Below are 26,716 nucleotides of genomic sequence, written 5' to 3' on the forward strand. Positions count from 1 at the left end.
CAGATGTTTTCTTGGGCAAAAAGCATCTGTTACATGAAGGTTTGGCAATGCAACATTTTTGCTCATTTTCCTAAACATTGTGCCTAGGAACTGTTTATTTTACAGCAAATATGTGGTTAGCACTCAAAAGAGGGCCACCAGCAAAATTAAGGAGGCCTTTAGGAAAAGAAATGCAGCCTCCTTTTTAGGTCTCGGCCTGCGTAGGCTGCGCTTGCGCAGTCTCGCTGGCGAGATTTTATGTTTTAGAGTATGAGGCTTCAACCCGCCCCTCTTCTCCATTGGCTATCTTCCTAAACGGAGGCTAGCCATTGGAGATGAGGGGCGTCTCTCCATTTAAGCCCCGTCTTTTTGGGATTCGGGGGTGTGTTTTTAAGGTCCTTTCTCTCTCTGACGTCCTCATTCCGAAACACGCCCCATCACGCTGCCTGCACACCCAAGTCTGCTCTCTGATTGGTTGACAACTACCAAATAAACACTACCATTGGTGTTCCTTATTAACCAATCAGAGGGCCGACTGGCGCGTGCAGGCAGCGTGAGCAGACAACAGGCAATATGGATACGGGCGCCAATCGGCTCCTTTAATTATTTAATTTGCGCGGGTGCCTGCCCCGCGACGTTTACCTGTGTTTCATTTAAATATTTAATTTACGCGGGTGCCTACCCCGTGACTTTTACCAGTGTTTTATTTAAATATTTAATTTGCCCGGGTGCTTACCCCGCGACTGCGGCTGTAGTTACAGCGGGTGCCCACCCGCTGTTTATTATCGCCACTCATGAGGGAGCATACCCCTCGTTTTTGGCCCCGAAGAGATCACCGCCGGCCCAGGACACCCCTGCGACGTCATCATCAGTGCCGCCCTGGGATTGGACCCAGCGCCGCGCTGCCATTGGAGGAGCCAGAGAAAACAGGAAGCGGACGGGAGCCCACCCTGCGCTCCTGTGACCGGGAGGAGGCTCGCCCCACGAGCACAAGGGCGGCGTTTGCACCCGGGGACCCCGAGAGCAAGGGAGTGCCCTGTGGTGCCCAGTGGCGAGTGACAAGGAGAATCTGCAGCCCGCCTCCCGCAGGGGCTCCCATGTGAGGAAGGAGAGCCCCGCCCAGGTAAGACCGTCTGGAGCATTGAGGTCCTACATCCCCCTACCCTCTCCTCTCGTATCCCCCCGTCAGCGCCCACGCACATCTGCCCATTCTTCCCCCCTTCTGGTATTTTTAGCCTGTAAACAACTGCTGCTACCTAAAAATGGCGAGTCCTTTGGCCGGGGCGGGCCATGTGTGTGGCCGGGAGCTATGTACGGTATGGGGGCCGGGCTCGGCCTATTCTTGTGCTGGCATTGTTCACCTGCGGCTGCGGTACACTCCAGTGAGTGTCTGTCTCCTGAAGCTACCCGAGTGTGTCTCCTGCACCCTTCACTTCCCCTTGAGTCACTGTATGCTGAGAATGAGTAGCCCCCTGAATGTCTGCCCCCTGAGTGTCTGCCCCCTGAGTGTCTTCCCCCTGAGTGCCCGCACCCTGAGTGTCTGCCAGAGTGTCTTCCCCCTAAGTGTCCAATCCCTGAGTGCCTGTTCCCTGAGTGTCAGTCTCTGGCCGTCAGACCCCTGAGAGTTGGTCACTTGATTATCTGCCCCGAGTGCCGGTACCCTGAGGGTCAGTCCCTTGATTGTCAGTGTCTGAGCTCCCGAGTGTCAGTCACTCACGTGCCTGTCAGTGATGCTATAAGAGAGGGCGCTCTCTGCCCGCCCTTCACTGTCAGTCCTTTGACGCCCGACGAGGCTGTCACCTTCGACTCCTTTGAGTATCTGCCTACTGAGTGTTAGCAGAGTGCCTGTCCCCTGAGCGCCCACTTCATGAGTGTCTACTCTCTGAATGTCTGCCCCTGTGTTTCCACTCCCAGAGTGTCAGTCAGTCCACTCATTGAGTGTCTGTCCACTCCCTGAGTGTCTATCCCTTGAGTGTCTACTCTGAGTGTCTGTCCCCTGCGTGTCCACTCCCTGAGTGCCTGTCCCCTCCGTGTCCACTCCCTGAGTGTCTGTCTGTCCACTTCCTAAGTGTCTGTCTGTCCACTCCCTGAGTGCCTGTCCCCTGAGTGCCCACTCTGAGTTTCTGCCCCTTGAGTGCTGCTCCCTGAGTGTGGGTCCCTACAGTGGGTGCCATGCTGTGCCCAGGGCGCCTCCTGATAGCACTGCTCCTCCTGCCCACGCTCTGCCGGGCAGAGGAGGGTCTGGACTTCACGACCTACTACGGCAAGGACCGGGTGCTGGAGCTGACGGATCGGGGATTGAAGCCGGCCTTGAAGAGCTATGAGGTGTTGGGTGTCTACTACCACCAGGCCGTGGGGCCCGACAGGCTCTCGCACAAGCGCTTTTAGCTGACGGAGATGGTGCTGGGGGTGAGTGCAAGCCCCCCACAACGCCCCCCCGTCGGTGAGCTGTGTCTCATGACGTGTGCTGAATACCAGGAGCTGTGACTTATGACGTGTTCTGAATATCACTCTCTTAAGTGCTATCCTCGGTTGTGTTGTATGCTACACCCCTGTCATGTTTTCTCTCTTATTTGCTTATGTTACATAGTACGTGTTGCTATGTTGTGTTACGTTTTTGGCCTTCCTATAGCGCGCAGTCTGAGAGTAGGGGCTCCAGGTGCTTTACCCTGGAAGGTTTCAAGCTGTGCATCCGTCTGGTTACTGTTCCCTTTCACTAGGCCTGGCTGGTGTTTGGCGTGGTGCTTCTGGTGTGGCTCTCGGTTTCACACTGATGGCTTGTTCACGGAACTGCAGTGTGTGATGTTGGTGTTTGGGAAGGTGTGGCCCTGGTCTTTGCTGGTTGTGTAGACACACCCCACACCGTCCCTGGCAGGTGGCGGTACTCTGGGTGCACTGCCGGTGTCTGCGTGCGGTGGATGAGGTGTGTTACACGTGTGTGTGTGGTTCTGTGTCTAAAGAGAGATGTGTGTGGTGTTGAGCCTAATGAGTTGTTTGTGTTTGTGAGTCACTTGCCTCCACACCGGTTGCTGAGGTGGGCGTTCCTTAATGACGTGTTGAATTTATATTGAATAAGATTCAGAATGTTCTGTCAAGAATTGTTCTCTGGCTTTAAGTTATAGAGAGAAAGAGTGTGTCACGTTGTCTTTCTGTGTTGCTTAATTTAGTGAAGGACTTCACAACTGTTCCTATAGAGTTGTGTTTGGTATGCAGCGTGCTGGCTAGTGTGTGTGTGTGTGTGTGTGTGTGTGTGTGTGGCTTTGTGTGTGTGTGTGTGGCTTTGTGTGTGTGTGTGTGTGGCTTTGTCTGTGTGTGTGTGTGTGTGTGGCTCTGTCTGTGTGTGTGTGTGTGTGTGTGTGTGTGGCTCTGTCTGTGTGTGTGTGTGTGTGTGTGTGGCTCTGTGTGTGTGGCTCTGTGTGTGTGTGTGTGTGTGTGGCTCTGTGTGTGTGTGTGGGGCTCTGTGTGTGTGGGGCTCTGTGTGTGTGTGTGTGGCTCTATGTGTGTGTGTGGGTGCAAATGCAATAGGTCTTGCTTTTGCGAGAGATTAAGCTATTGGAATTGTAAATGACAATGCCATTTATTTATGTTTTAAAAACCAAAATAATGTCATGAGCAATGCTGATAGCTCTAACTTTAACAAAGACGAGACCATTGCATTGTAAATGCTTGTTAAAAAGTGGAATGAAGGTGTTGCTGTCATGAAACCTATGGACTGGTGTGTGAATGAACTCAGAGCACACTATCACTCACTGAAATGTTTTTGATCTGACACGTATATGTTTTTCAGAAAGACAGTTGTGATTTTTGAAGTACGCTCGTTAATTATCCTTATTAAAAATTTTAACATCAGGAAATACGGATATTTACTAATGTATCAATAAGCGTATCAATAGTTAGATTATGAAAAGAAAATTAGTAGTTTACTGCTGAGATTTGTAGTCAATGTTGGCAAATGAAATGGCAGCTGTAGACTAAGAAATCATTGTGGTCTGGGGTGATTATGTTGGCCTTTACTTTACCTACGATTTGTAATGCGACTGACCTCTACTGTAAAAATATTCTTACATATTCAGAGCTTTTGTCTTTTTGTCAGGGATGGGCACTTTTATGTTTACGTGGTACATAATATGCTGTTCTAACAAATTCTCTACCACACGTTAGAAGCACCTTACACGACTGACTTTATATAGCTTAACAGAACAACAGATTGAGGGAGGAAGAGATGTAATCTGATTCTAAACAAGCAAATGTGATGTGTCATAAAATTCCGGGTAATGTATAGAACCAACATTTTTGCTCCTCACGGCATGAGAGAACTTTCTCATAATTTCATATTGCTACTACTACTGTTATCTACAACTACTACCAACTAATGTAAATTTATGTAGCCTACTTTATCCAACTGCAAGAAACAGTCAATTTGCCAACTGGCAACTATTGCTATATTAGATATTTTTATGCTGAAGATGCATTTCAGTATTACCCAGCACCATTCTTTACTAAATATGTGGTTTTTGTTTCTCCAATATGTAGGCTTAGCCCAGTGGTTCCCAAACTTTTTTGACCCGTGGCTCCCTTGACCTAATCAGCAGTTGGCCGTGACTCCCCAACATTTTTTTTACCGGTGGGCGGGATGTAAGCCCGACCGCGGGAGTACTTCCTGTTGTCTTCCTTAAAGTAATTGGGACGCAATGAAGGTATTATATTCATATTTGTATCAAAATAAGAATATAACAGTTGTTTAATAAAAACTTGTTAAGTTAGAAACGATACAAGACTTTTTTAACCACACAACAGTTTAAAAACTTCTGTATAATAAAATATCTTTTTCAATGATTTTCCAGATTATTAAACTAAATAACATCCTTAATAAAGAGCCTTCAGGCGTGGCACCTGTCATAAAGCAACAATGGGAGCGCAGCAGAACATCTTAGAGCCGCAGATAGAGTGGAGTCATGAACAGAAAGCATGTTCATCAAAGTATTGCTGCACGGAGGCGCCCTGGGACATAGTGGCCCCTGGATCTGCCACACTCCGTTTACCAGTCACTAGTTTCACCAGGTAGTGTCAAACTCACCCTGCTTGGGGCCTTTTTCTCAGAGAAAACCTGGTTTGTCTGCATGTGTTCGGGAGCTATGGACCACCAGCTCCTCTCTGGCCTTCAAAACTGACCTCAAAGTTCTTTTCCTGAAAAGACACTTCCAAATTTAACTCACACCCTCTCTATTATCTGAAGTAAGACCTTCCATTATAGAAAATTCTATTCACCATGACTATGGCAGTGCCTTCCCAGTGTGTTCTTGTGGTTTGAGTATCTGCCATTTATTGCAGTATTATCCTTTTACCTGTGTTTGGTACTCTTTTGTAACATGCACACATCACTTTTCTCTTGTAACACACTGTTTGCTACCTCTTACATTTTGTTTGCTTTATGTACTTGCATAAGTGCCACCACTGCCTACGTAACGTTTGTTCTTGTGCTTGAGTGTCTTCCATTTATTGCAGGATTATACCTCTACTTGTACTTTGTACGCCTTTGTAACTTGCCCACATGTCACTTTTTCCTCCTGTAATGTACCTTTTGCTACCTCTTGTATTTTGTTTGCTCACAATTGTCACTTTTCCCTCATATTACTTCACGTTTGCTTTTGTAGTTTGGTCACTTGCAATTTTCTCCTCCTGTATCATTACTGTTCCTCTGACACCTTTGGGTAAAGTCTGTGCTATATAAAAACACATAAAATAAATAAATAAATAACTGCTACCCTCAGTCTGAGAGGTGATAAACGGCCCCTGCCTGGGGGATGCACGCTGGAGCAAAAGTTTAAAACACCTCCAAAGCTTCCGTTTGTAGAATTTCACCCAGCACCCTGCAGAGATTGGCAAGCAGAAGCCTCGATAGGGGAAAAGTATGAGGGACAGGTCTGTCCTGCAATGCTTAGTTCTCCAGGTCAGAGCAGCAGAAGTGACAAAGATCAGCGAGCGAGGGAAGAAGTAAACAGCTGAGATCACGGGGTGGGGGGTTGCTAAATTAGATAGCTACGGGTCAAATTACTTCTACGAGCAGAAGAGGAACAAGGGAGAGACCATAGAGTGCTTGGAGAAGAGAAGGACAAAAAAGGAACAGATCATTTTAGAATAAGGGTGGAAAGCAAAAGAAGAACAAATGAGAGAACACGTGGTGAGGACAGAAAAAGGCGTTCGGAGAACAAGAGAGCACAAATCTGTTAAAAAGTAAGGCAAAACTCCAGCACAACAAAATCCCTCATTTACATGAAAGTGCACATCGCGGGCGCGCCACTACACTTGCTTACTTACCAATTTGTGGTGAAGAGGGTCCCATGAGGCGAGGCACGCGTACAGATGCGTATGGCGGCAGTGTGCTGGGAAAACCATTCAGAAGGTGGCATTTTAACCCCCCCCCCGCATGTTGGGCTGCAATTTACTTGACCCACATCCTGCGTGGCGGTGTGGGGCCCCTGGCTGCTCATCACGGCGCACCGAGGTGCCGCGGCGCACGCTTTGGGAACCGCAGTCTTAGCCTAACAAGTAGTAGAGCATTTGTAATGTGATTTATATAAGAGGTGCTCAAATATAGTTGACAAGTGCTAAAGGACATTGTAAAACACATCATCACACTCAACTCAAGGTCTTAGAAAATTGAGCATTTCTGAGCTCAAATGAATCTGATGACTGAACTGAAATAAGCTTCACAGCCACGAATAATAATATCAGCATTTGTAAAGCGTGCTGCTACCTCTGGCGAGGTGTCCTGGCGCTGGGGGCCGTCTGCAAGATTAAGCGTGAGCCCTTGTGTTCCGGAGTCAGATGCCCTGGCCGCTGCACCACACCTCTTCCCTAATAATAACATACAGTCCTATGTACAAGAAGCAGCTAATGCAGGGGTGTAGAATTTAATGAAATATCTGCTTGTCCATGGGGCAGGTTGCTTCATAAATCTACTTGTCCTGAAACAAAATCCATGTGTCCCTTTTGTGCCATGTAATGTGGCGAGAAATTATGGTAGCAATCTCATTATATAATTGCTCTGATACAGCCTCTCTGATTATGTTAGCGCTCATACCATAGTAGAGTTTGAATACTAGCAATTCCCTTATGTTGCCTTTTCGCAGATCTACATACTGGGGTTGAAGATAGTAGTAAGCAATAGTTCCATGGTTGGAATGCCTTTTTTGAGTCTGTGGATACCTACTAACTTGCATGTTTTGAGGGTTTTCACCAGCTCTTCTCTAATTTTTTCCCATACTGAGAAAGGTTGAAAATGTACGCATGACAATGGCAGACGTCAAACTTCTTCTAGGGTTGGGAAGAAAGTGGTTGGAGGGAAAGTGAACTTGCAAACACTCAGATTTTCACATGAGCATTTCTACACATGCACATTTGCTCATGCCAAAATGCAGTTCAAATATTTTCTAGGAGTACCATTCATTGGCCTACTTCTGTACATTCTTGTGAATTCACGAAAGTCGTAGATCTGCACTTAATGCAGGGACATATACCATGGGTGCACTTTTGAGACTTTATTTAATTATTGGGCACCCTAACTTAGGTCTGGCGTTAACCATGACCCTTTGTGTTTATTATACTTCTCTCTCTCTGTCTATCGGCTGGCTTCACTGTGAGTGGCAGTATTCTGCTCCTTCACAAAGAGCATATCAGCACACAACGTAGTTTTGTTCAGTGCTAGGAGTTACTGTGGCAATCAATGTGTGTTTTTTGAGTGCAAAAACAATTTTTGCTGTTGCCATTGTTTGTTATAATGTTGAGGGCCAGGCAGCTCCCACACCAAAAAAGTTTTACAGGAATGATGCCAAAACAAGTGATACATTGACAAAATCAAAAGGCAGACCACCATTTTAATACCCACTGGGTTTGCCAGTGCTTGTTTATTTTTTTTGTTTTCCATAATCTTATTGACACTGATTTTCCATTATGAATAAGTTTGGGAAATACCAGCATACATCAACACTTTTTACTGAATGATGCTGCAAAGAAATGGTACCTAAATGTTTACAGTAGTTAAGCGAAATGTTTTTATTCCTACTTGCGTTTTTGTGTGAGCATTTTATTTTGAAAGCAAGGAATCATCGACCTTGTTTTCAATCTTCTGCAAATATATTGCTAAACTTTGAAAACGTGTGTACACATTTTTATACTGGAACCACTGTCAGTAGTGCAGACCAGGCTTACATTTACTTAGAACGTTCACTCTAATAATCAAGGCTTGGCATTAATGGACCACAAATACAAGTTTGCACTGCATTACCACATAGACACAAATATTACCTTAAGTGCAGACAATGCCCTTTACTGGTCTATAATATGGTACTGTAAACTGGCAAGCAAAGGGTTTGTGCTGTAGGGTGTTTGGCCTACTTGTCCCAAGGACAAAATACACATGAAATCTTGTTGCCCTTGACCCCAAACAATATGTCCTGGGCAGGCTATAGGAATTCCACATCTCTGTAATGCAATATTTGAGGTTATCAAAATGACAATGTACAATGTTTTTAGCTTCAGAGTGATGGCGTACTGTCTGCAGTTGGAGCTCACACGATGGGAAAGGTCGCTACATCTCAGATTAAGGGCAGGCACAGAATGTTGGTTAGCATTAATGAGGTGATTTGTAGAGCTGCTGGTTACTCCATCCAGAATACAATCTCTTGTACTTACCCTTAACATTGCGCGCTCATCAGGCCCTACATGTGCCTAAAGAATCAGGTCTTAAGTTTCTTGCAAAAGGCTGGTACAGACCCTTCCTGTCTCGGATCTAAAGGCATAGTGTTCCACAATTTAGGAGCCAAAGAAGCATCCTCCCATGCAGGCTTTTTTTCACCCAAGGAATAATGGTGAGCGAGGGCCTGACAGTTCTGAGGCTTTTGCTAGGTCAATACGATTTCACCAGAGGATGTAAATAACTGGGTGCTTTCCCGTTCACAATTCTGTGGCAGAGACACATAGCTTTAAAGGAACCTCTCTTCCTTACAGGAAGCCAAGGTAGTTTAGCGAACGCTGGCATGTCCTATTTGGTCTTGTGCCTTAGGTCTCCTCACCAGAATGTGAACTGTTTGGTGTGGGCAGCCCTTTGGTTAGGGCCAAGAGCACATATACTAGTACATTGTGTGGAAACTGTAGAATGAATGCATTGGCGAATTGCTTACTCTGCTTGTAAAACCTGTGCTGCTTCCTCTTCATGTTTGTACCTGCAATACTAGGCAGGTGAAAAACCTCTTACCCATTCCACCTACAAAAATAGCAGACTCCAGTCCCAAGCAAGCAGCCCTTTTACTGCTGTCGGCAGCATGTATCTGGGCCCGAGTAAGTCACCAACACGTGTCCAGTAATATAGAAACAGTGATATCAGCCCGGCAAGGTCTAAGCCAAGCTGCAGACGTTCCCTCATCCTAAAACAGTGTGATAATAAGCAATGTGTCATTGGCGTACTACACAATGTTGAAGCCCTGATGCTCAATGATATCTGCAAGGGCACACATGTAAAGATTGAACAACGTAGGGCTCAGTGCAGAGCCCTAAGAACCCCCCTGCCTCAATGAGGCAACCTGTGTTTCGGAATCTTGAAAATTCTGAGTAAACCTCAATAAAAAAACGGTTGTTGAACCACCTGCAAGGAGCGATTTTGGAGGATGGAAACTAGCCAGCGTAAAGCTGTATCACCGACACCGCAGTTCCACAACTGTTCCAACAATAGGACGTGGCATACGGTGTCAAAGGCTGCACTTAAGTCTAGCATATCAGTGCAGCGGTTTTGCCCCCATCAGCAATCTGTCTGACGAGTCTAAGGTTTGGAGATTTGGAGCCACCCTAGTTTGGACCCAGCCATATTCAAATCAGTCTCGACCCTGTTCCTCATGGGAACAGTCTAGCCCATGGGTACTCACAAACTTTCCCTCGGCGGCCAAATTAACAGTGTGGTTTGTGGCCGAGGGCCGCACTGGTGGGGGCGGGGTCAGAGGCGGAGGGGGCAGGGCTCAAGCAAAACGAAAACTTGTGACCATGAGGTTGCACACAGGTCCCTGCAGCAGATGCCTTCGTCCACTGAGCCACCAGACCCAGCATGCATACATCTCTCTCCCTCCTGCCCTCCCTCTCCATCTCGGAGCCACCCTAGTTTGGACCCAGCCATATTCAAATCAGTCTCGACCCTGTTCCTCATGGGAACAGTCTAGCCCATGGGTACTCACAAACTTTCCCTCGGGGGCCAAATTTACAGTGTGGTTTGTGGCCGAGGGCCGCACTGGTGGGGGCGGGGTCAGAGGGGGAGGGGGCGGGGCTCAAGCAAAACGAAACTTGTGACCATGAGGTTGCACACAGGTCCCTGCAGCAGATGCCTTCATCCACTGAGCCACCAGACCCAGCATACATACATCCCTCTCCCTCCTGCCCTCCCTCTCCATCTCTCTCTCCCTCCTGCCCTCCCTCTCCCTCCTGCCCCCCCTCTCCCTCCTGCCCTCTCTCCATCTCTCTCTCCCTCATGCCCTTCCTCTCCCTCCTGCCCTCCCTCTCCATCTCTCTCTCCCTCCTGCCCTCCCTCTCCCTCCTGCCCTCCCTTTCCCTCTCCCTCTGCCATCTCACTGTGTGTGCCTGTCTGTGTCAGCCTTCAGCCCGGGCTGAGACAGCTTCCCAGGCGCGCACACACAGACAGCCGCACCGAAGTACTTTGCAGGTCTTTAAAAGACCATTTACATGTTATTGAGGCTTTGTTGTAGCGCCCCTGCATCTCCACTCTGATAATCACCGCTCGCCCGGCCCCACAGAGCAGAGGCTTTGTCGTATTTCACCTCTTAGCGCCCCTGCATCTCCACTCTGCTCTGTAGGGGCCGGGGGAGCGGTGATTGTCAGAGTGGAGATGCAGGGGCGCTAAGAGGTGAAATACAACAAAGCCTCTGCTCTGTGGGGGCCGGGGGAGCAGTGATTATCAGTCTCTGAGTCTTCTGAGTCAAGCGCTGCTGCGGCGGTGTTTGCTAGCACTAATAAATTATTTTTTTAAGCACAGGTACGATTGTCTGCAAGGTCCGCGGGCCGCCAAGGAAGGCCCGCGGGCTGTACTATGAGTACCCCTGGTCTAGCCCAAACTGCCAAGCTAGGTCCGACCCTGGACCGGAAACCAGCATCCTGAGACCAGTTTTGGGGTATCACCTCGCATCAGCCAGGCTAGCTTGAATCCAGTTTTGCAGTCAGCACGGAACGCACGTCTGGGCTTACCCTTCCTACGTAGGGCGACAAAGGCAAAAGTAATAATTGATGTGCGGAATGCAGATTATAACTGAAACACTCAGAGTATATTTCCGGGGTTGCTTTTAATCTGTACAAATGTATCTTCTTTGACACGCTGCACTTTATAGGGATCGAGCTCCTCTGGATTAAACTGTGTTACTATGTTATTCTTAACTTGTTTATTAGTTTTAATAGACGTTACTCTCTTGATGGATGGTATTTCTCTTGATTTATGCTTGACTCATTTATGATTTAATTTCTTAAAATCGAATAAAGAACTTTTTAATTGATTATCTACTCTTAAAAAAGGCACCCACATTAGGTCTATCTAACACACTTGGTTTTATATGACAAAGGATATGGAATAATGAAATTTAATATCAATCTAATTCTTCAGAATAATTAATCCTTCACTAAATGTATCAGATCAAGGCATATCATATATAATAATTGTACTACTTAGAAAATCTTATACTTGAATATATTTGCTCTTGATTTAGGAGCTTCACGCCCATTTAAATGGCTCAATCAGTTCTGCTACGATGAAGAAGCTAATGGCTCAGAAACCACATCTCCAAATCCAGAATGGGATGACCGTGATTGACAAGGGAGAAAAAAGGAGTTTAGAAGAGTGAGTACGTTAAATATTGCATTACAATTATATATGTACTGACTGTATTAAGCAACCTTCCTAAATCCTCTAGAATATAGGTGGGTGCCAAATCAATACCAAATTTCCTGAAAATCCACACACTGCAAATTTATATACAATTAAAATAAATGTAACTTACGTACGTGATGCCCATCCTGAGATTCTGGCTTTTATCTGGTTAGCTTGGGCACATGTCAGACCCCGTTCTATGAAAACACCATTAACATACCTGGTACTTTCATCTAATTGAACGTTTTCAGATATGTTTTGATTGAGAAGACACAATATAGCATATATATTTTATTTGTAAGAATTTTTTAAGAAACATGAGCAGACAGCTAAAAGCTGTAAGGGAGAACATCTGTTAGAGTGTGTTTTGCAAAGTGTAATTGATTTGCATTTTTAACTTCATAATATGCTCTAAGAATAGCGGTGCAAGATTATGAACAGGAGTAGAGTATCGAAACTGGTCCCAGGATGCTTGTTTCTGGTCCAGGGATGACCTGGCTGGGCAGTTTGGCCAGGAATTTTCCCATGAGACACAGGTTCGAGACTGATTTGCATATGGCTGGGCCTGAACTGGGGCGGAGAAGTGATCAAAAGAACGATGATGAATTCTACCCAGATCTGTGACTGGTAGTGAGTGTCTGAAAAGTTTCAGTGCTCCGTCTATCATCTCCGTGTGTTTGCTTTGTTCGCCCTAAGTTGGCAGGGTATGCCCAGACGTGGGCCCCTTACTCACTTTGCCACTGGATTTAAGTTAGCTTGACTGATGAGGGCTATTACCTATGGCTAGGTCCAAACTGGGGTGGCGTAGTGGGCAAAAGAACGATGATGGCTTCAACCCAGATCTGTGACTGGGGGTGAGTGTCTGATGGATTCAATCCAGATCTGTGACTCAGGTGAGTGTCTGACAAGTTTCTGCACTCCGTTCATCATCTCCTTTTGTTTGATTAATTTTTTTTCAGCACACCCCAAAATGTAAGTGAACTGTGCCGACTATCCCATTAATACATTGGGTGAATACTTTTCCAAACATTATCGTTTGTGCTCTTTTATCAGTCAAACTGCTTGTGAGTGCAAATGTAATGGTCATTTCACTTGAAGGCGAGTTGTGTGTAATGGCAGTGTGCTACCCTACTTCACTCTACTCAGCACCACTCTACTGTGCACCACTCCACTCCAAATTATGCTACTCCACTCCACACTGCCACTGCACTCTTCTCTGCACCACTTCACTCTACACCTTTCTACTCTACGCCGATGCACTGTATCCCACACTACCATGCTCTACTGCACTCTTCACCACTACCCTCTACACCACTTCATGTGCACCGTGTCACTTCACACAACCCCACTCTGCAACACTGCATTCTATGCTATTGCACGCTACGCCAAGGCACCTTACACCACTTTATTCAAAATCAATGCACTCTACGTCCATCTACTCTGCACCAAATCAATCTGTTCTCCTGTACTCTAAAGCACTGCAATTTTCACCAATGCACTCTGCACTACTTTACTCAAAACCAATTCACCCCACAGCACTGTACTTTACGCCACTATACTCTACAACATTCTAGTCTATGCCACTGCACTCTGGGTCACTGCAAGCTATGTCGCTCTACAGCACTGCACTCTGTCATTGCACTCTACGCCATTCTGCACCGCTGTACTCTACGTCACTGCTCTCTGCACCACTCTGCTCCACTCTGTGACCCTGCACTCTGATACTGTACCTGACTGCACTCTCTGCCACTGAAACTCTGCTGTGCATCACTCAACTCTACACCACTCTGCTGCACTGTGCACCACAGCACTCTACACCACTCTGCACCTCTTTACTCTACCCTGCACCACTCCACTGTATGCCAATTCACTCTACGCCACTTTGCGCCACCCTACTCCTCTCTGCGCCACTCCACAGCACTGCAATCTAGTCTGCACCGTTCTACTCTCTTTAGGGCTGCACTCTATGCTGCTCTAAATCACTGCACTGTAAGCCATTGCACTCTACACCACTTTACTCAAAACCAATGCACTCTTTGCCAATCTACTCTGCACCACTGTACTTTAAGCCACTTCACTCTAGGCCACTCTACTCCATTCTTCTGCACTCCACTCCAGAATGCTCTACTCCATTAAACTCTGCTCCACTGACATACTACTCCACTCTGCCCCTCCACTCTACTGCATTACACTCTGTGCCATTCTACACTACTCCACTTGTGACGCTCTACACAACTCCCTCTATGCCGCTCTTTAGCACTTTACTCCACTCTATTCTATTCTATGACACACTTTGCCACTCCACGACAATCAACTCCGCTGTATGCCGCTCTACTCTACTCACGCAACACCCTCTACGCCACTCCACTCCACTCTACACCACTCAACAACAGTCCGTGCCACTCCACTCTACGACACTTTGCTCAACTCCTTCACTGTGCTCCACACCATTCAACTCTACACCCTTCCACTCTATGACACATTACTCCCTCCACAAAGTGGTATGCTACTCCTTGACACTTCACTTCACTTCTCTCCACGCCATTCAACTCTACAGTACGCCATTCCATAATACTTCACTCCACTCCATGACACTCCTGTCACTCTCCTTGACCCTGCTAACTTTTAGCCATGCGGAACAGAAGCCACTCTGATGTACAACATTTCTAAAACTTGTTGGCAAAGTCAATAGCTCTTGCATAGGCCTAATGGCTTTGGCAATGCTTGTTTTGTCTGTGTGCCCCTTTTGTATCTTTCTGGTTTCTTTCTATCACTGTGTTACCATTTTCTCTCAAGTTTTTTTCATTTTTAGGTCTCGCCTGTCGATGCGCATGCGCATCGAGCAAGCGAGACTATGGGGGCTTATCCACTCTTTATCCAACTTGCAAGGAATCGTGGCGATTCCTTGCAGTGCCCGTGACTTTTAAGCTCAATGCGCATGCGCATTGAGCTTAAAAGCGCGTGCACATGCCCCCAGCCGCCTGCCTTGCCTACTCTCCCGCCCCCTCACTTCTTGATTGCACGGCCGCTAGGCCGTGCCTCCCCTACTCTCCTCCTCCTACTCTCCTCCCCTCGCCGTCTGTTCCCGCACTCCTCCCACACCCCCGCTCCGCCCCCTCCCCTGCCTGCCATGTCGCGTCGATGTAGATCGCTCTGACATCTTCCGGTAAAATTCGCGCCTGCCTTGCCTACTCTCCCGCCCCCTCACTTCTTGTTTTCTTTCCCTTGTAGCCGGTCTGCCCGCACTTTCACCCGCTCCTCCTGTCTTTGGTGCGTAGACTTGCGGGGGATTATATGTGGTCTGCATTCAGTGAGCTCTGCAGTCTGATTAGTCACCGGTTCGCGCTCACCTTGTGTCTTGTGCCTTTTCTCTTACTAGCTGAGTGTTAGACAGTGTTGGGCAGGCAGCTGTCTGCTTTCAGTGTATGTGGAGGGGGTCAGATTGCGTCACAACGCATCACCCCTCGAACCCCTCGAATTGGTTTTGATTTCGTTGTCGCCATTTTTTCTTCACTTGTACCAGTCTCGCTTCGCCGTTAAAAGTTTGTTAATCTCTTTCCTGAGGGCGTCTAGCATCTCGGCGAGGGCAGCATCCCTCAGTCCGATGGTTCCGTCGCCTGGATCTTCGAGACAAAGCCTTGCATAGGCTGGATCGATGCCCTGTCAGGCCATGGTACACTGGCTTGGCGTGTGACCGCTGAACTTATCAGACTATCCCATGTCACCCGGGCCGGGGCACTATATCACAGCCCGGTTTAGGCTTTGGCAATCCACTATTATGTAGCGCTGTATTACAAATTCTGGACTAGAGGACCACAGCTCCCAAAATGCATTGCACCAATAAATGGCTATCCAGACAGGAATTCGGTGTACCGTATGAAGCAGACTCCTCCGATAACATCTAATGCTGTGCAGTGGATTGCAAAGCAGCCTGGCCTTCTTTCTACCCAATGTCTTTTTTCCACCACTACTTCTGGTCTCTCTATCTCGCTTTTGCTGTTTTTTCTAATCATCCCTTCTCTCTTCATTTGCCACTGTTTTCATATTGCACTCTTCTTCCGGGTTGCTCCGTTTGCTACTCTTCTTTCTCTTGTTGTGAGTAAAACTTTGGCTTGAACTCTCAAACTGAGCCCCTGTATCCTTCACCTGCAGCAGTTAAGCACTGGTAAAAGCTATAAGCCCGGCCCAGTTACTGCGTTCATCACACCACTGCCGCCCAGTAGATTTTTCCATTGCATTTATGTTTAGCAAGCCTTTAGTAATCATTTTTGTTTCCAGAAAATTGAGGGTATGTTTTAGAGGACGCAACAATAGAACATTTGAAAATGCCTGCTACACATATAGTAAATTTTGCCATGAGTTGAAAAATTGCCAGTTGTAAACTGTGGGAATTCCACTCTGCTGGACATGCTATTGTTACTGCCAAGAAGCAGTGGTAAAGCCATCGAAACAAAAGTGGAGGCGAATATGACATATATGCAGCACACAATCCACAACGAACTCAGCTGGTCACCTTCTGAAAATCGGCCATGAAAAGACAGAAAGGGCAAAAAAGAACAGGCTAAGAACAATATCATGTTTTCTTGAATCCCATACATGTTGTTTCCTTGGGCTTAGGAGGGCTCATCCCATTGCTAATACCGTGTTCCTAATGCTAGGAATGGCCTTGGCTAATCTGTGGCTTTACCTTCCATGAAAATTTGCAAATAAAAGGATATTTTTGATACAAGCCATGTGTGGAACCCATAATTTGAAATAAAGAAAATTGAATAAGGAGCAAAAAATGGAATCTTGCACATAAATTATTGTTGGTATAAATCAGTGCATCTCCAATTCTTTCAAAAACTTATTTTTGTGCTACCTTGGACAGCAGTAACTGACCTGGGCTCTGGTGGATGTGCACAAAGTTAAACTGCTATATAGACTATCGGAGAGTGTGGTGATAGCAACAACACCTGCCGTTTGTAAATTAGCAACACAATAAAACTCCACTGAAAGGTTTGTAGTCCGCATTCAAAGCCATCCAATGAGGTTACCATATGGCTCACAGTTCTAAGTCCTTGGTCAGAATTTGTTCAATTAATATCTCAAACCTTTCGTTTTATCTGTGTGTGTCACATTTGCGAAAGTTAAAACTATTGACATTGTAACTGACAAAGCTATTAATTTTGCTATTTTCAAAACCAACACATAAATAAAAAAAGTGTCATTTACAATACCAATCGCTCAAACTTTCCTAATGCGAGACCTATTGCATTTCCAATGCTTGTTAAAAAAAATTAATTGTGCATATCAGGGAAGCATGGGAAGTAGTTACCTTGTCATGCTTCATTTGCACCACACGTTCATATTGATTAGTGTTTTCATATAATGCTGATAAGTTACATTTGGTTCTATTAATAAAACCAATTATTGGTGCATGTTCTTTTCGAATTCATGTATGACGATCGCAGTTCTCTTATGAATAAAAATAACCATATATCTGTTCACCGTATAAGAAAACCTAATAAATGGGATTTTTCAAAGTGTGACAAATAGCCTTGTTCCATTCATGTAGCATTCTAAATAAAGTATTATATTTTACAGCAGTAACGCTCGTTTATTTCATTAAATGATGTGCAGAATTACATAATGATTTAGTAATTTCATATAGACCTAGAATATGTTGTCTTTTCTTGTAGATGTTTCCAGATGTTTCGACTTATACATCAGATCACCACAACAGCAGAAGATATATTACTGGTTTGTTATGTTTTAGTTTCTCTTATCCAGTTGATTCAATTGGCGAGGGAGTGCAATTTTAGGACATGAAATTTCAAAATAATTGTGTTCGGCTCAGTAAAAGGTGATTGATTTATAGACTGTTTTAAATGAATGCATTTTAAACCACGTGTCGTAGTATAATTTCAAACGGAAATTTGATAATATATTCTGTGATGTTATTTTGGGGGAAATTCTTGCTTTTATTGCATGTGTTGTAAAGCTAAAAAATAAATCGCCTAAGGTGTATGCATGAACTTGCGATGAGATTTACTAACTACATAAGGCCCATAGGAAGGAATGGGGAGTATTCCTTATTTGCGATTAGCAATTTGCTAATCGCAAATAAGATAGCGATTTGAAGGGTGCCAGGGGTGTCCAAAGGACACCCTGTAGCACCCCTCAAATGATATTTGACACAGGTGTTGCACACACACATGTCCAAAGGACATGTGTGTGTGTAACATGCAACTGAGAAAAATGCATTTTTCTGAGTTTTCGCAATTTACCACGAGGTCTGACCTCGCGGTAAATTGCGGCCAGATATTGCGAATTCGCAAATAATATTTTGATGATGAATTGAATTTAAGGAATCTCAAATAGAGATTCCTTAAATGTAATTCCTCGCAAAATTGCGAGATCGCAATTAGCGATTTTTGCATTTGGGATGGTGAATCCCAAATGCAAAAATCGCACTCGCACAGGGCCAGATTCTCAGAATCTGGCCCTTTGCGACCGGATTTCTGCTTGATGAATCAGGCGGTAAGCCTTCAATTTTAGGTCTGTGCGATATACATTACTTAATATCTGCGATATGTATGACGGTGTGAGAAAAATATCTACCTGGAATGACGGTACTGGCGATTCTAGTCTGTCCTGAGCAGAGAGTTAGTTGGGTTTCTTTTTCATGATTCCGTCTTTCTTCCCTTGCTATTTAAAGGTGACTAAAGATGTAATTAAAGAGTTTGCTGATGACGGTGTCCAGTATCTTGAATTAAGGAGCACGCCCAGAGAGGAATCCTCTACAGGTATGACTTGAACGGGATACAAAAAATTTCCTTAACAGGTCGCACACAATATTTTATTCCAATGCTTTTTGAGGTATCACTTTTTATTACCCCGGTTAGTGTTACCACCTTCTGTTGAAACCTGCCTTTGTCTCTCCAACACACATCATACAATTATTTATCAAAACGCTTTTGTCCTTAAAATATGTTTACCAGACATGTGAAACCTTTTATATACATTGCAAGGCGTGCCCCATCTTCAGGGCTTTTCTTGTTTCACTCTTAGTGACCAAAAGGCAGTGAGATCGTTTACCTGCGATGTTCACACGGGAACAATGGCACCTTTCTATCATGATGTAGAACTTTATACCATGATATCATGGGGTTAGGAAATAGGTACTGTGGGTATGTTTCCAATCGATGGATCTTATATTTTTATAGGAGAAGCATGTAAATAAAAAGACAGTACATGAGATCCCTTTTAGGTATAAATCTTTTTATTTGAAATCTGCACCTGGAAAACAAGGTATTCAATGCAAGTATTACATAGCCCTCATCAATCATAAACGTGGGAAGGGTTATGAGAATTCTCAACAGAATGAGCATAGTAGTCCAGACACTTCCCAACCTACAGCAAGATGGAAAGACATGAGGTATAACATAATGCCAACTAGGCGAAAGCCCCACCCCCCAAACCCCCTTGCCCCTCCCTCCCCTCGCCCCCCTGTCCAGTGCTCGAACTGTCCTTCTCAGCTTCCTCTCGCCAAATCCTGTCGTATACTCCCTCTGTCCCCCACCTCATGAGGTCTCCCTTTCGGGACCGGTGAGTCTCAACAAGCGGAGGTACCTTGGGCAGGTAAGTTCTCTAAATTCAGTAACCAATAGTGAGCGGAACGGTTGCCAAAGATCTTCATATTGGTCTATATCCCCGGCAAGAGTAAGCGACATCTTCTCCATCCCTAGTACACACCACAGTCGAATGAGCCAACCTGTAGTGGAGGGGACCGTGGTAGTGCGCCAGTGTATTAGGATATTTTGTACAGCGGAGCCTAGTGCGATAGCTATCTGGCGTCCCCTACGTGAGCGCAAAGGGTATGTCAGGGGATTAGGAAGACCAAGTATAATGTAGGTAGGAAAGCATGGTAGTTCAGTGTGAAAGTGTGTGTCAATGTCGTCTATCACTTGCGTCCAGTACGGCTGTACCAGGGGACAGTCCCACAAGATATGCAGTAGTGTGCCTGTGTGCCCACAGCCCCTCCAGCAGTTTTTATCCTTGCTACGGTCCATCTCGCCTATTCGTTCCGGGGTGTAGTACCAGTATGTGGTGATCTTAGTTAGTGGCTCTGTAATTCCGGTGTGGTATGGTGAATGGCGTGCCCTGTATGAAATCTGGTCCCATTCTATGTGGCTCAGGGTCCTGCCCAGCTCCCGCTCCCAGCGCTCCCTGCCCGGGTTATAAAGGTGAGTTGATTGCGGTTGAAGGAATTTGTAAAGATCAGATATTAATTTAGTATCTGTGGTGCGGGATAGAAGCCATCTCTCATATGGCTGAAGGCTGAAGGCGCCTGTCCGCCATCTCCTTCACCTGTGGTTGGAGTGGCCAGTGGCGGATCTGGAGGTAGCGCATCCGTTCCGTCTCGCATCCGTTCCGTCTCGGGGGAGGTTGTATTCCTGTCTGAAGAGTGGGAAGGAGAGCACACCCTCCGGACTATAGATGTGACAGAGGCAACGACATCCCGCCGATCGCCAATGGGCATAGGCTCCCATGAGATCCCTTTTAAACCATCTCTATGGTCAAATGTCAGGCTCCGTCATCCGAGGGAGCTCGGGTTTTACTATTCTTTCTCGGACTTCAAGTTAGAGGATTTATCATATAATCTGGGTGTGTAAAGGAAAGGTTTTTTTCTAGCACAAAACAAAATGTGGATGTCTGTAATTGAACTGTGCAAGTATTTCAGAATATATCAGAATTAGGAAAGGACAAATGAAGGACTTTTTTGTAGTTCTGTAGTGTGCTGGAAACAAATATTTTAATATGATCAAAACACTAGGTGACGGCATTTCTACACATTATTGTTTGTCCGCTGTATAGTTTTATCAGTAAAACTCTGTGTGCCAATATAATGGTCAATTTGATTTAAAATGTGTTGTCTATAATCGCAGTGCCACTCTACGCCTCTCCACTCACTCTATACCACTACATGCCACTCTACACCATTCTACTCCATTCTATGCCACTCTACTCTACTATACTCCACTCTGCTTTACTCCATGCTACACCACTCTGACATGCCACGCCTCACTACTCTACAAAACTGAACGCCACTTCATTCTACGACACAACTCCACTCTGCACCACTCCATGCCACACCACTCCGACACTCCACGACACTTTACTCCACGCTATGCCACTCCACTCAACGCCACTCCACTCAATGCCACTCCACTCAACGACATGCTACTCCACGACACTCCACTTTACTCCACTATGACACTCCACTCAATGCTACTCTACTCCACTCAATGCCACTTTACTGTACGACACTGTATGCTACTTAACATCACTCAACACCACTGTACTGCACAGCACTCAATTCTATCCCACTCTGCTCTTCTCCACTACACTCTACATCTTGATACACCACTCCATGCCACTCTTCCCCCTTTGTGCCACACCATTCTACGACACTTTACACCCTTTCACTCTATGCCACTCTGTGACAGAACTCTCCGTGCTTCTCTACAGACCTCTTTGCAACCCTACAACACTCCTACTCCTCTCTACTGCACGGCATTCCAATGTACTCTACTCTACAGCACTTTACTCCACTCTGCGACATTCTACGCTAATCCCCTACACTCTGCCACTCCACTCTGTTCCACTCCACCCTACGATACTCTACTTCACTCTACGCTGCTTCACTCTAATACACCACACCAATTTAGGCCACTGTACTTCACTCCACGCCACTCTACTTTACGACTCTACTCCATGACTCTAATCCACTCCACGGCTCTCTATGCCACTCTAATCCACTGCACTCTATGCCACTTTACTCCACTCTACTCCCCTCTGACACTTTAGTCAACTATACGCTACAATACTCCACTCTACTCTTTGACACTTTACTCCACTCTATGTGCCTCTGATCTATGCCCTTCTGTTCTACGCCATGTCACTCTAATCTAAACTACTCTATGCCCCTCCACTCTGTTCTCCTCCATTCTAAAACACTGCTCTAGGACACTCTATCCCACTCTACACCACACCACTCCACTACATTGCAATCTACAATGCTCCACTCTACGACACTTTATTCCACTTTGCGCCACTCCTCTCTCTCCCACTCCGACACTCTTCCCCACTCCACTCTGCAATTCTTTACTCCACTTCCTTACTATCTCCACCTCTCCACTCTAAGCCCTGCCACTCTACATCTTTCCACTCTACACCTTTTCACTGTCTATGGCATTCCACTCCACTCTACACCACTCTACTCTTCTCCACTCGACCACACTCCAATCTACTACACTTCACTCTACGATACTCCTCTCCACAAACCTCTACTTCACTCTTCTCCACGACTCTCTTCTCCACAACACTCAACACTGACAGTTCACAACACTCTACTCCACTCTAAGCCATTGTACTTCACTCTACGCCACCCTACTCTACTCCAAGCAACTTTGACAATCTATGACCCTCCAATCTGCGTCCCTCTACTCTGCGTCCCTCCACTTCGCTCCATTATAGTAGCCACAAACCTTGTGGTGTAGGTAGCAGTAGAAGTGAACATATCCTGCTGTTTATTTAATAAAATTATTAGTGTAATCTGCTCATGGAAATCACAGATGCAGAATTATTTGAACTTTTTTATATTTTCAGAATGGCAACCACATAGAGAATGCATATTCTTTGAGATGATGCCAGACCATTAAACAGACATGCTGTTAAAGGTGCATGGAGATTGCCAAATAACAGTTGTTATAAAATGCCAAACCTGTAAGAGAAAAAACCTTTTTCATGTTTGGCATATCAGATAATCTGAAACAAGTTATTCAATGGTATTTGTATGTACCAATGAACTTTGAGCTGCAGGTGAATTCAGACTTAAAAAACAAGCAGTTTCATATATCAACAACCTGCATTTTGTTTGTTCATGTACTATATGTCCTTGACAGAAATATATAAGCAAAGTTGCTAGGTACTAACACCTACATTTAGTCCTTGGATTCAGCACTTTGGTGAACTGGTATTCATTCTGAAGACTTCACTGCACAGTTTAAAGTGAAGGAAGTATGGAACCTAAATATGAACAGTGAATCTATCCATATTGTCCTCTGAACAATTAGCTGCGCTGCTTTCAGCTAAAAGCTTTGACTCATTTTCAGATTCATCCCGGCAGTAGAACACATACTGTTCAATTTGGTCCAGGTAGATCCTGAGGTCTTGCACCTTGATGGATTAGCAGGAGCTGGCTTGTATATTTTACTTCTATCTGGCCTCATCCATTGTCCTTCTGTTATGGGATCTGAGCTTCTAGGCGACGATGTGCGGATGTTGTAAAGATCCCAAAGTCAGACTCTATTTGGAGCATGTTAAGTTAGCCTGTCTTTCTTTGGCCCATATGCCAGCACATCATTATCTTACCCCCAAATTAAACTGGCTTTACAAACACCCTGGGACCACATCAAACATCATGTCTTTTGTTGATTTTATTCTGCCTATAAAATGAACCAGCACCGGTTTATTTAGGTTTTATCTACTACAAATCCGCATTAGAAAGGGTGGACTGGGGAAAGTTCTGGGGGGAATTGGCCAACTTGAACATCACCAAATCTGCAAGTAGCTCGTAGTTTATTTAAACGGGAATAGAGGATACCTTGACCAACTAGAGGATATAAGGAAGAAAGGTAATGCGTAGGCTTATGGCCTGAGGACTCTCTACAACATAAATGTCCCGCGCTCATGCCAGTTTTGCATGTGGCGCAAACTAAGATCCTCCGCATTCTGACCTTTGGGAGTGAGGTGCTCAGGGGCGGTTGTGCCACTCCGGATGAAATTATACTTCAAATATATAGGTCACACTTTCAACAGGTGGTCTGTTTGTAAGCTGCACGCGCCGGCCGAGCCTACCTCTGCTTCTGGGGCTCCGCTGAGGCGCGCTGCCTGTGGGTTGCAGCTGTCGGGCGGCCGGGCTTTGCTCCGCTGCCTTCCATCATCGCCTACTTCCGGCTGGCCGGGCTTGGCTCCGCCGGTCGGGTGGGGAAACAACTACAGCCCCCATCAGTCCTTGCTCCAGGACGCCTCCCCCACCATCACTGCACAGCGCCAGGAGGCGCATAAAGACCCACCCACTGCTGAGGACCGGGTGGTGGTCTGTTTGTAAGCTGCACGCGCCGGCCGAGCCTACCTCTGCTTCTGGGGCTCCGCTGAGGCGCGCTGCCTGTGGGTTGCGGCTGTCGGGCGGCCGGGCTTTGCTCCGCTGCCTTCCATCATCGCCTACTTCCGGCTGGCCGGGCTTGGCTCCGCCGGTCGGGTGGGGAAACAACTACAGCCCCCATCAGCCCTTGCTCCAGGACGCCTCCCCCACCATCACTGCACAGCGCCAGGAGGGGCATAAAGACCCACCCACTGCTGAGGACCGGGTGGTGGTCTGTTTGTAAGCTGCACGCGCCGGCCGAGCCTACCTCTGCTTCTGGGGCTCCGCTGAGGCGCGCTGCCTGTGGGTTGCGGCTGTCGGGCGGCCGGGCTTTGCTCCGCTGCCTTCCATCATCGCCTACTTCCGGCTGGCCGGGCTTGGCTCCGCCGGTCGGGTGGCGAAACAACTACAGCCCCCATCAGCCCTTGCTCCAGGACGCCTCCCCCACCATCACTGCACAGCGCCAGGAGGCGCATAAAGACCCACCCACTGCTGAGGACCGGGTGGTGGTCTGTTTGTAAGCTGCACGCGCCGGCCGTGCCTACCTCTGCTTCTGGGGCTCCGCTGAGGCGCGCTGGCTGTGGGTTGCGGCTGTGGGGGGGCCGGGCTTTGCTCCGCTGCCTTCCATCATAGCCTACTTCCGGCTGGCCGGGCTTGGCTCTGCCGGTCGGGTGGGGAAACAACTACAGCCCCCATCAGCCCTTGCTCCAGGACGCCTCCCCCACCATCACTGCACAGCGCCAGGAGGCGCATAAAGACCCACCCACTGCTGAGGACCGGGTGGTGGTCTGTTTGTAAGCTGCACGCGCCGGCCGAGCCTACCTCTGCTTCTGGGGCTCCGCTGAGGCGCGCTGCCTGTGGGTTGCGGCTGTCAGGCGGGCCGGGCTTTGCTCCGCTGCCTTCCATCATCGCCTACTTCCGGCTGGCCGGGCTTGGCTCCGCCGGTCGGGTGGGGAAACAACTACAGCCCCCATCAGCCCTTGCTCCAGGACGCCTCCCCCACCATCACTGCACAGCGCCAGGAGGCGCATAGAGACCCACCCACTGCTGAGGACCGGGTGGTGGTCTGTTTGTAAGCTGCGCCGGCCGAGCCTACCTCTGCTTCTGGGGCTCCGCTGAGGTGCGCTGCCTGTGGGTTGCGGCTGTCGGGCGGCCGGGCTTTGCTCCGCTGCCTTCCATCATCGCCTACTTCCGGCTGGCCGGGCTTGGCTCCGCCGGTCGGGTGGGGAAACAACTACAGCCCACATCAGCCCTTGCTCCAGGACGCCTCCCCAACCATCACTGCACAGCGCCAGGAGGCGCATAAAGACCCACCCACTCCCTCGTCCCGCGAGGACGGGGCGGGACGCGCCGGGCTAAGCCCGGGCAAAGGGCGGGCCCTCTGAGGCCCTCTGAGGCCCTCTGAGGCCCTCTGAGGCCCTCTGAGGCCCGCAGGAGACCGGACCGGGCCACCCCCCTGACATTTACCTTTCCTTACTTACCTAAGGTATTCAACCCCTCTTTGTGAACTTATATAGTAAATAGTGGGTAACAGGCCTGATGGAGGTCAAAAGTAAAAGTAGGGTGGCGGTCAAAAAAACACCTATGCACACTCGCTCAACTTCAAGAAAACAAACTCTCGCGCCAACCCCTCTACCCACTTTAACTGCAATTGATAGGATGCTGAAACAAACAATTGGTGTTGTTGTTAATGCTATTGAAAGTACGGAAAGAAGATTATCATTACCAGCGAGTATGTGTTTAATAAATCAAACGTCACAAACTATTAATACACATGTTAGCGTTCCAAATGAAACAACAATGTCACATGATTCACTTCTATTGGAATCATTTGCAGGGCTGCCAAGGTATGACTTAATTCAATCTGATGTACCACAGCTTTTAGGACCCACTGTTCCCTGTACTAGGGAGAGTAGACTGTCTATAACACCTGACCTGTCAGCCAGCATATCACCACAGCCCCTAATACCTAGTGTTGTGTCTGTAACTAATGGGGATTTGGATGGCTGTGCTACTAATTCTGTCATTCCAACTGTACAAATCAGTGATATCAGTCTGTTAAGTAGTGAAACTGACTGTGAGCCTGTACCCTCAAAAAGGAAATTAACCCAAAGTCGAAAAAGGTTAATAATAAATAAACAGACTAAAACATATATAAGAAAAAAGAAGAGGGCCATACAAACTCTAGAAACCAATGAAAGAGAAGGTGAGATACAGCAGAACAGTGGAGGGAGACATGTAAAAGATATAAAATTACTGGAAATGCAAACTTTAAACACTGTCGAGGCAGTTAAAGAATGTCTCGAGAAAATGGTAAAAACTTATATTGCACCAGTGATGGAATCTCTAGAAATTCTAAGTAAAAAAATAGAAAACCTAGAGAAACTGGGAATAGCTAACTTGGATGTCCTAGAACAACTGGGTTCACAAGTCAGACCTCATTCAATTAATTTAAATTCTGGGAACCAGAGTAATAGTAAATCAAGTGCAGTAAATCGTACTCCTAGTGTGCCCATTGTGAAGGGAAACCCGGTACCCTCTACAAGTGGAAGGCAGAGGCCAACAACCACCACCCCCAAGGTAGTATGTGGGCAAAAAGTAGATGGGGCCAAAGAAACATCAATGAATCC

At 46.8% G+C, this 26,716-nt stretch overlaps 1 protein-coding gene across 3 annotated transcripts in view; it reads left to right on the forward strand.

Moving 5' to 3' along the window:
- The window catches only part of MAPDA (N6-Methyl-AMP deaminase), a 146,471-nt gene that overhangs the window by 24,364 nt on the left and 95,391 nt on the right, over positions 1 to 26,716 (forward strand). For all 3 annotated transcript variants that reach the window (XM_086958401.1, XM_086958403.1, XM_086958402.1), the window contains exons 2-4: positions 11,736 to 11,866; positions 17,578 to 17,638; positions 18,597 to 18,684. In XM_086958401.1, the coding sequence (XP_086814527.1) occupies positions 11,736 to 11,866; positions 17,578 to 17,638; positions 18,597 to 18,684 (280 nt within the window). The remainder of the gene's footprint in view (positions 1 to 11,735; positions 11,867 to 17,577; positions 17,639 to 18,596; positions 18,685 to 26,716) is intronic.

The sequence above is a fragment of the Lissotriton vulgaris genome, chromosome 2_1, assembly GCF_964263255.1.
Source record: "Lissotriton vulgaris chromosome 2_1, aLisVul1.2, whole genome shotgun sequence".
NCBI classification, from domain to species: domain Eukaryota; kingdom Metazoa; phylum Chordata; class Amphibia; order Caudata; family Salamandridae; genus Lissotriton; species Lissotriton vulgaris.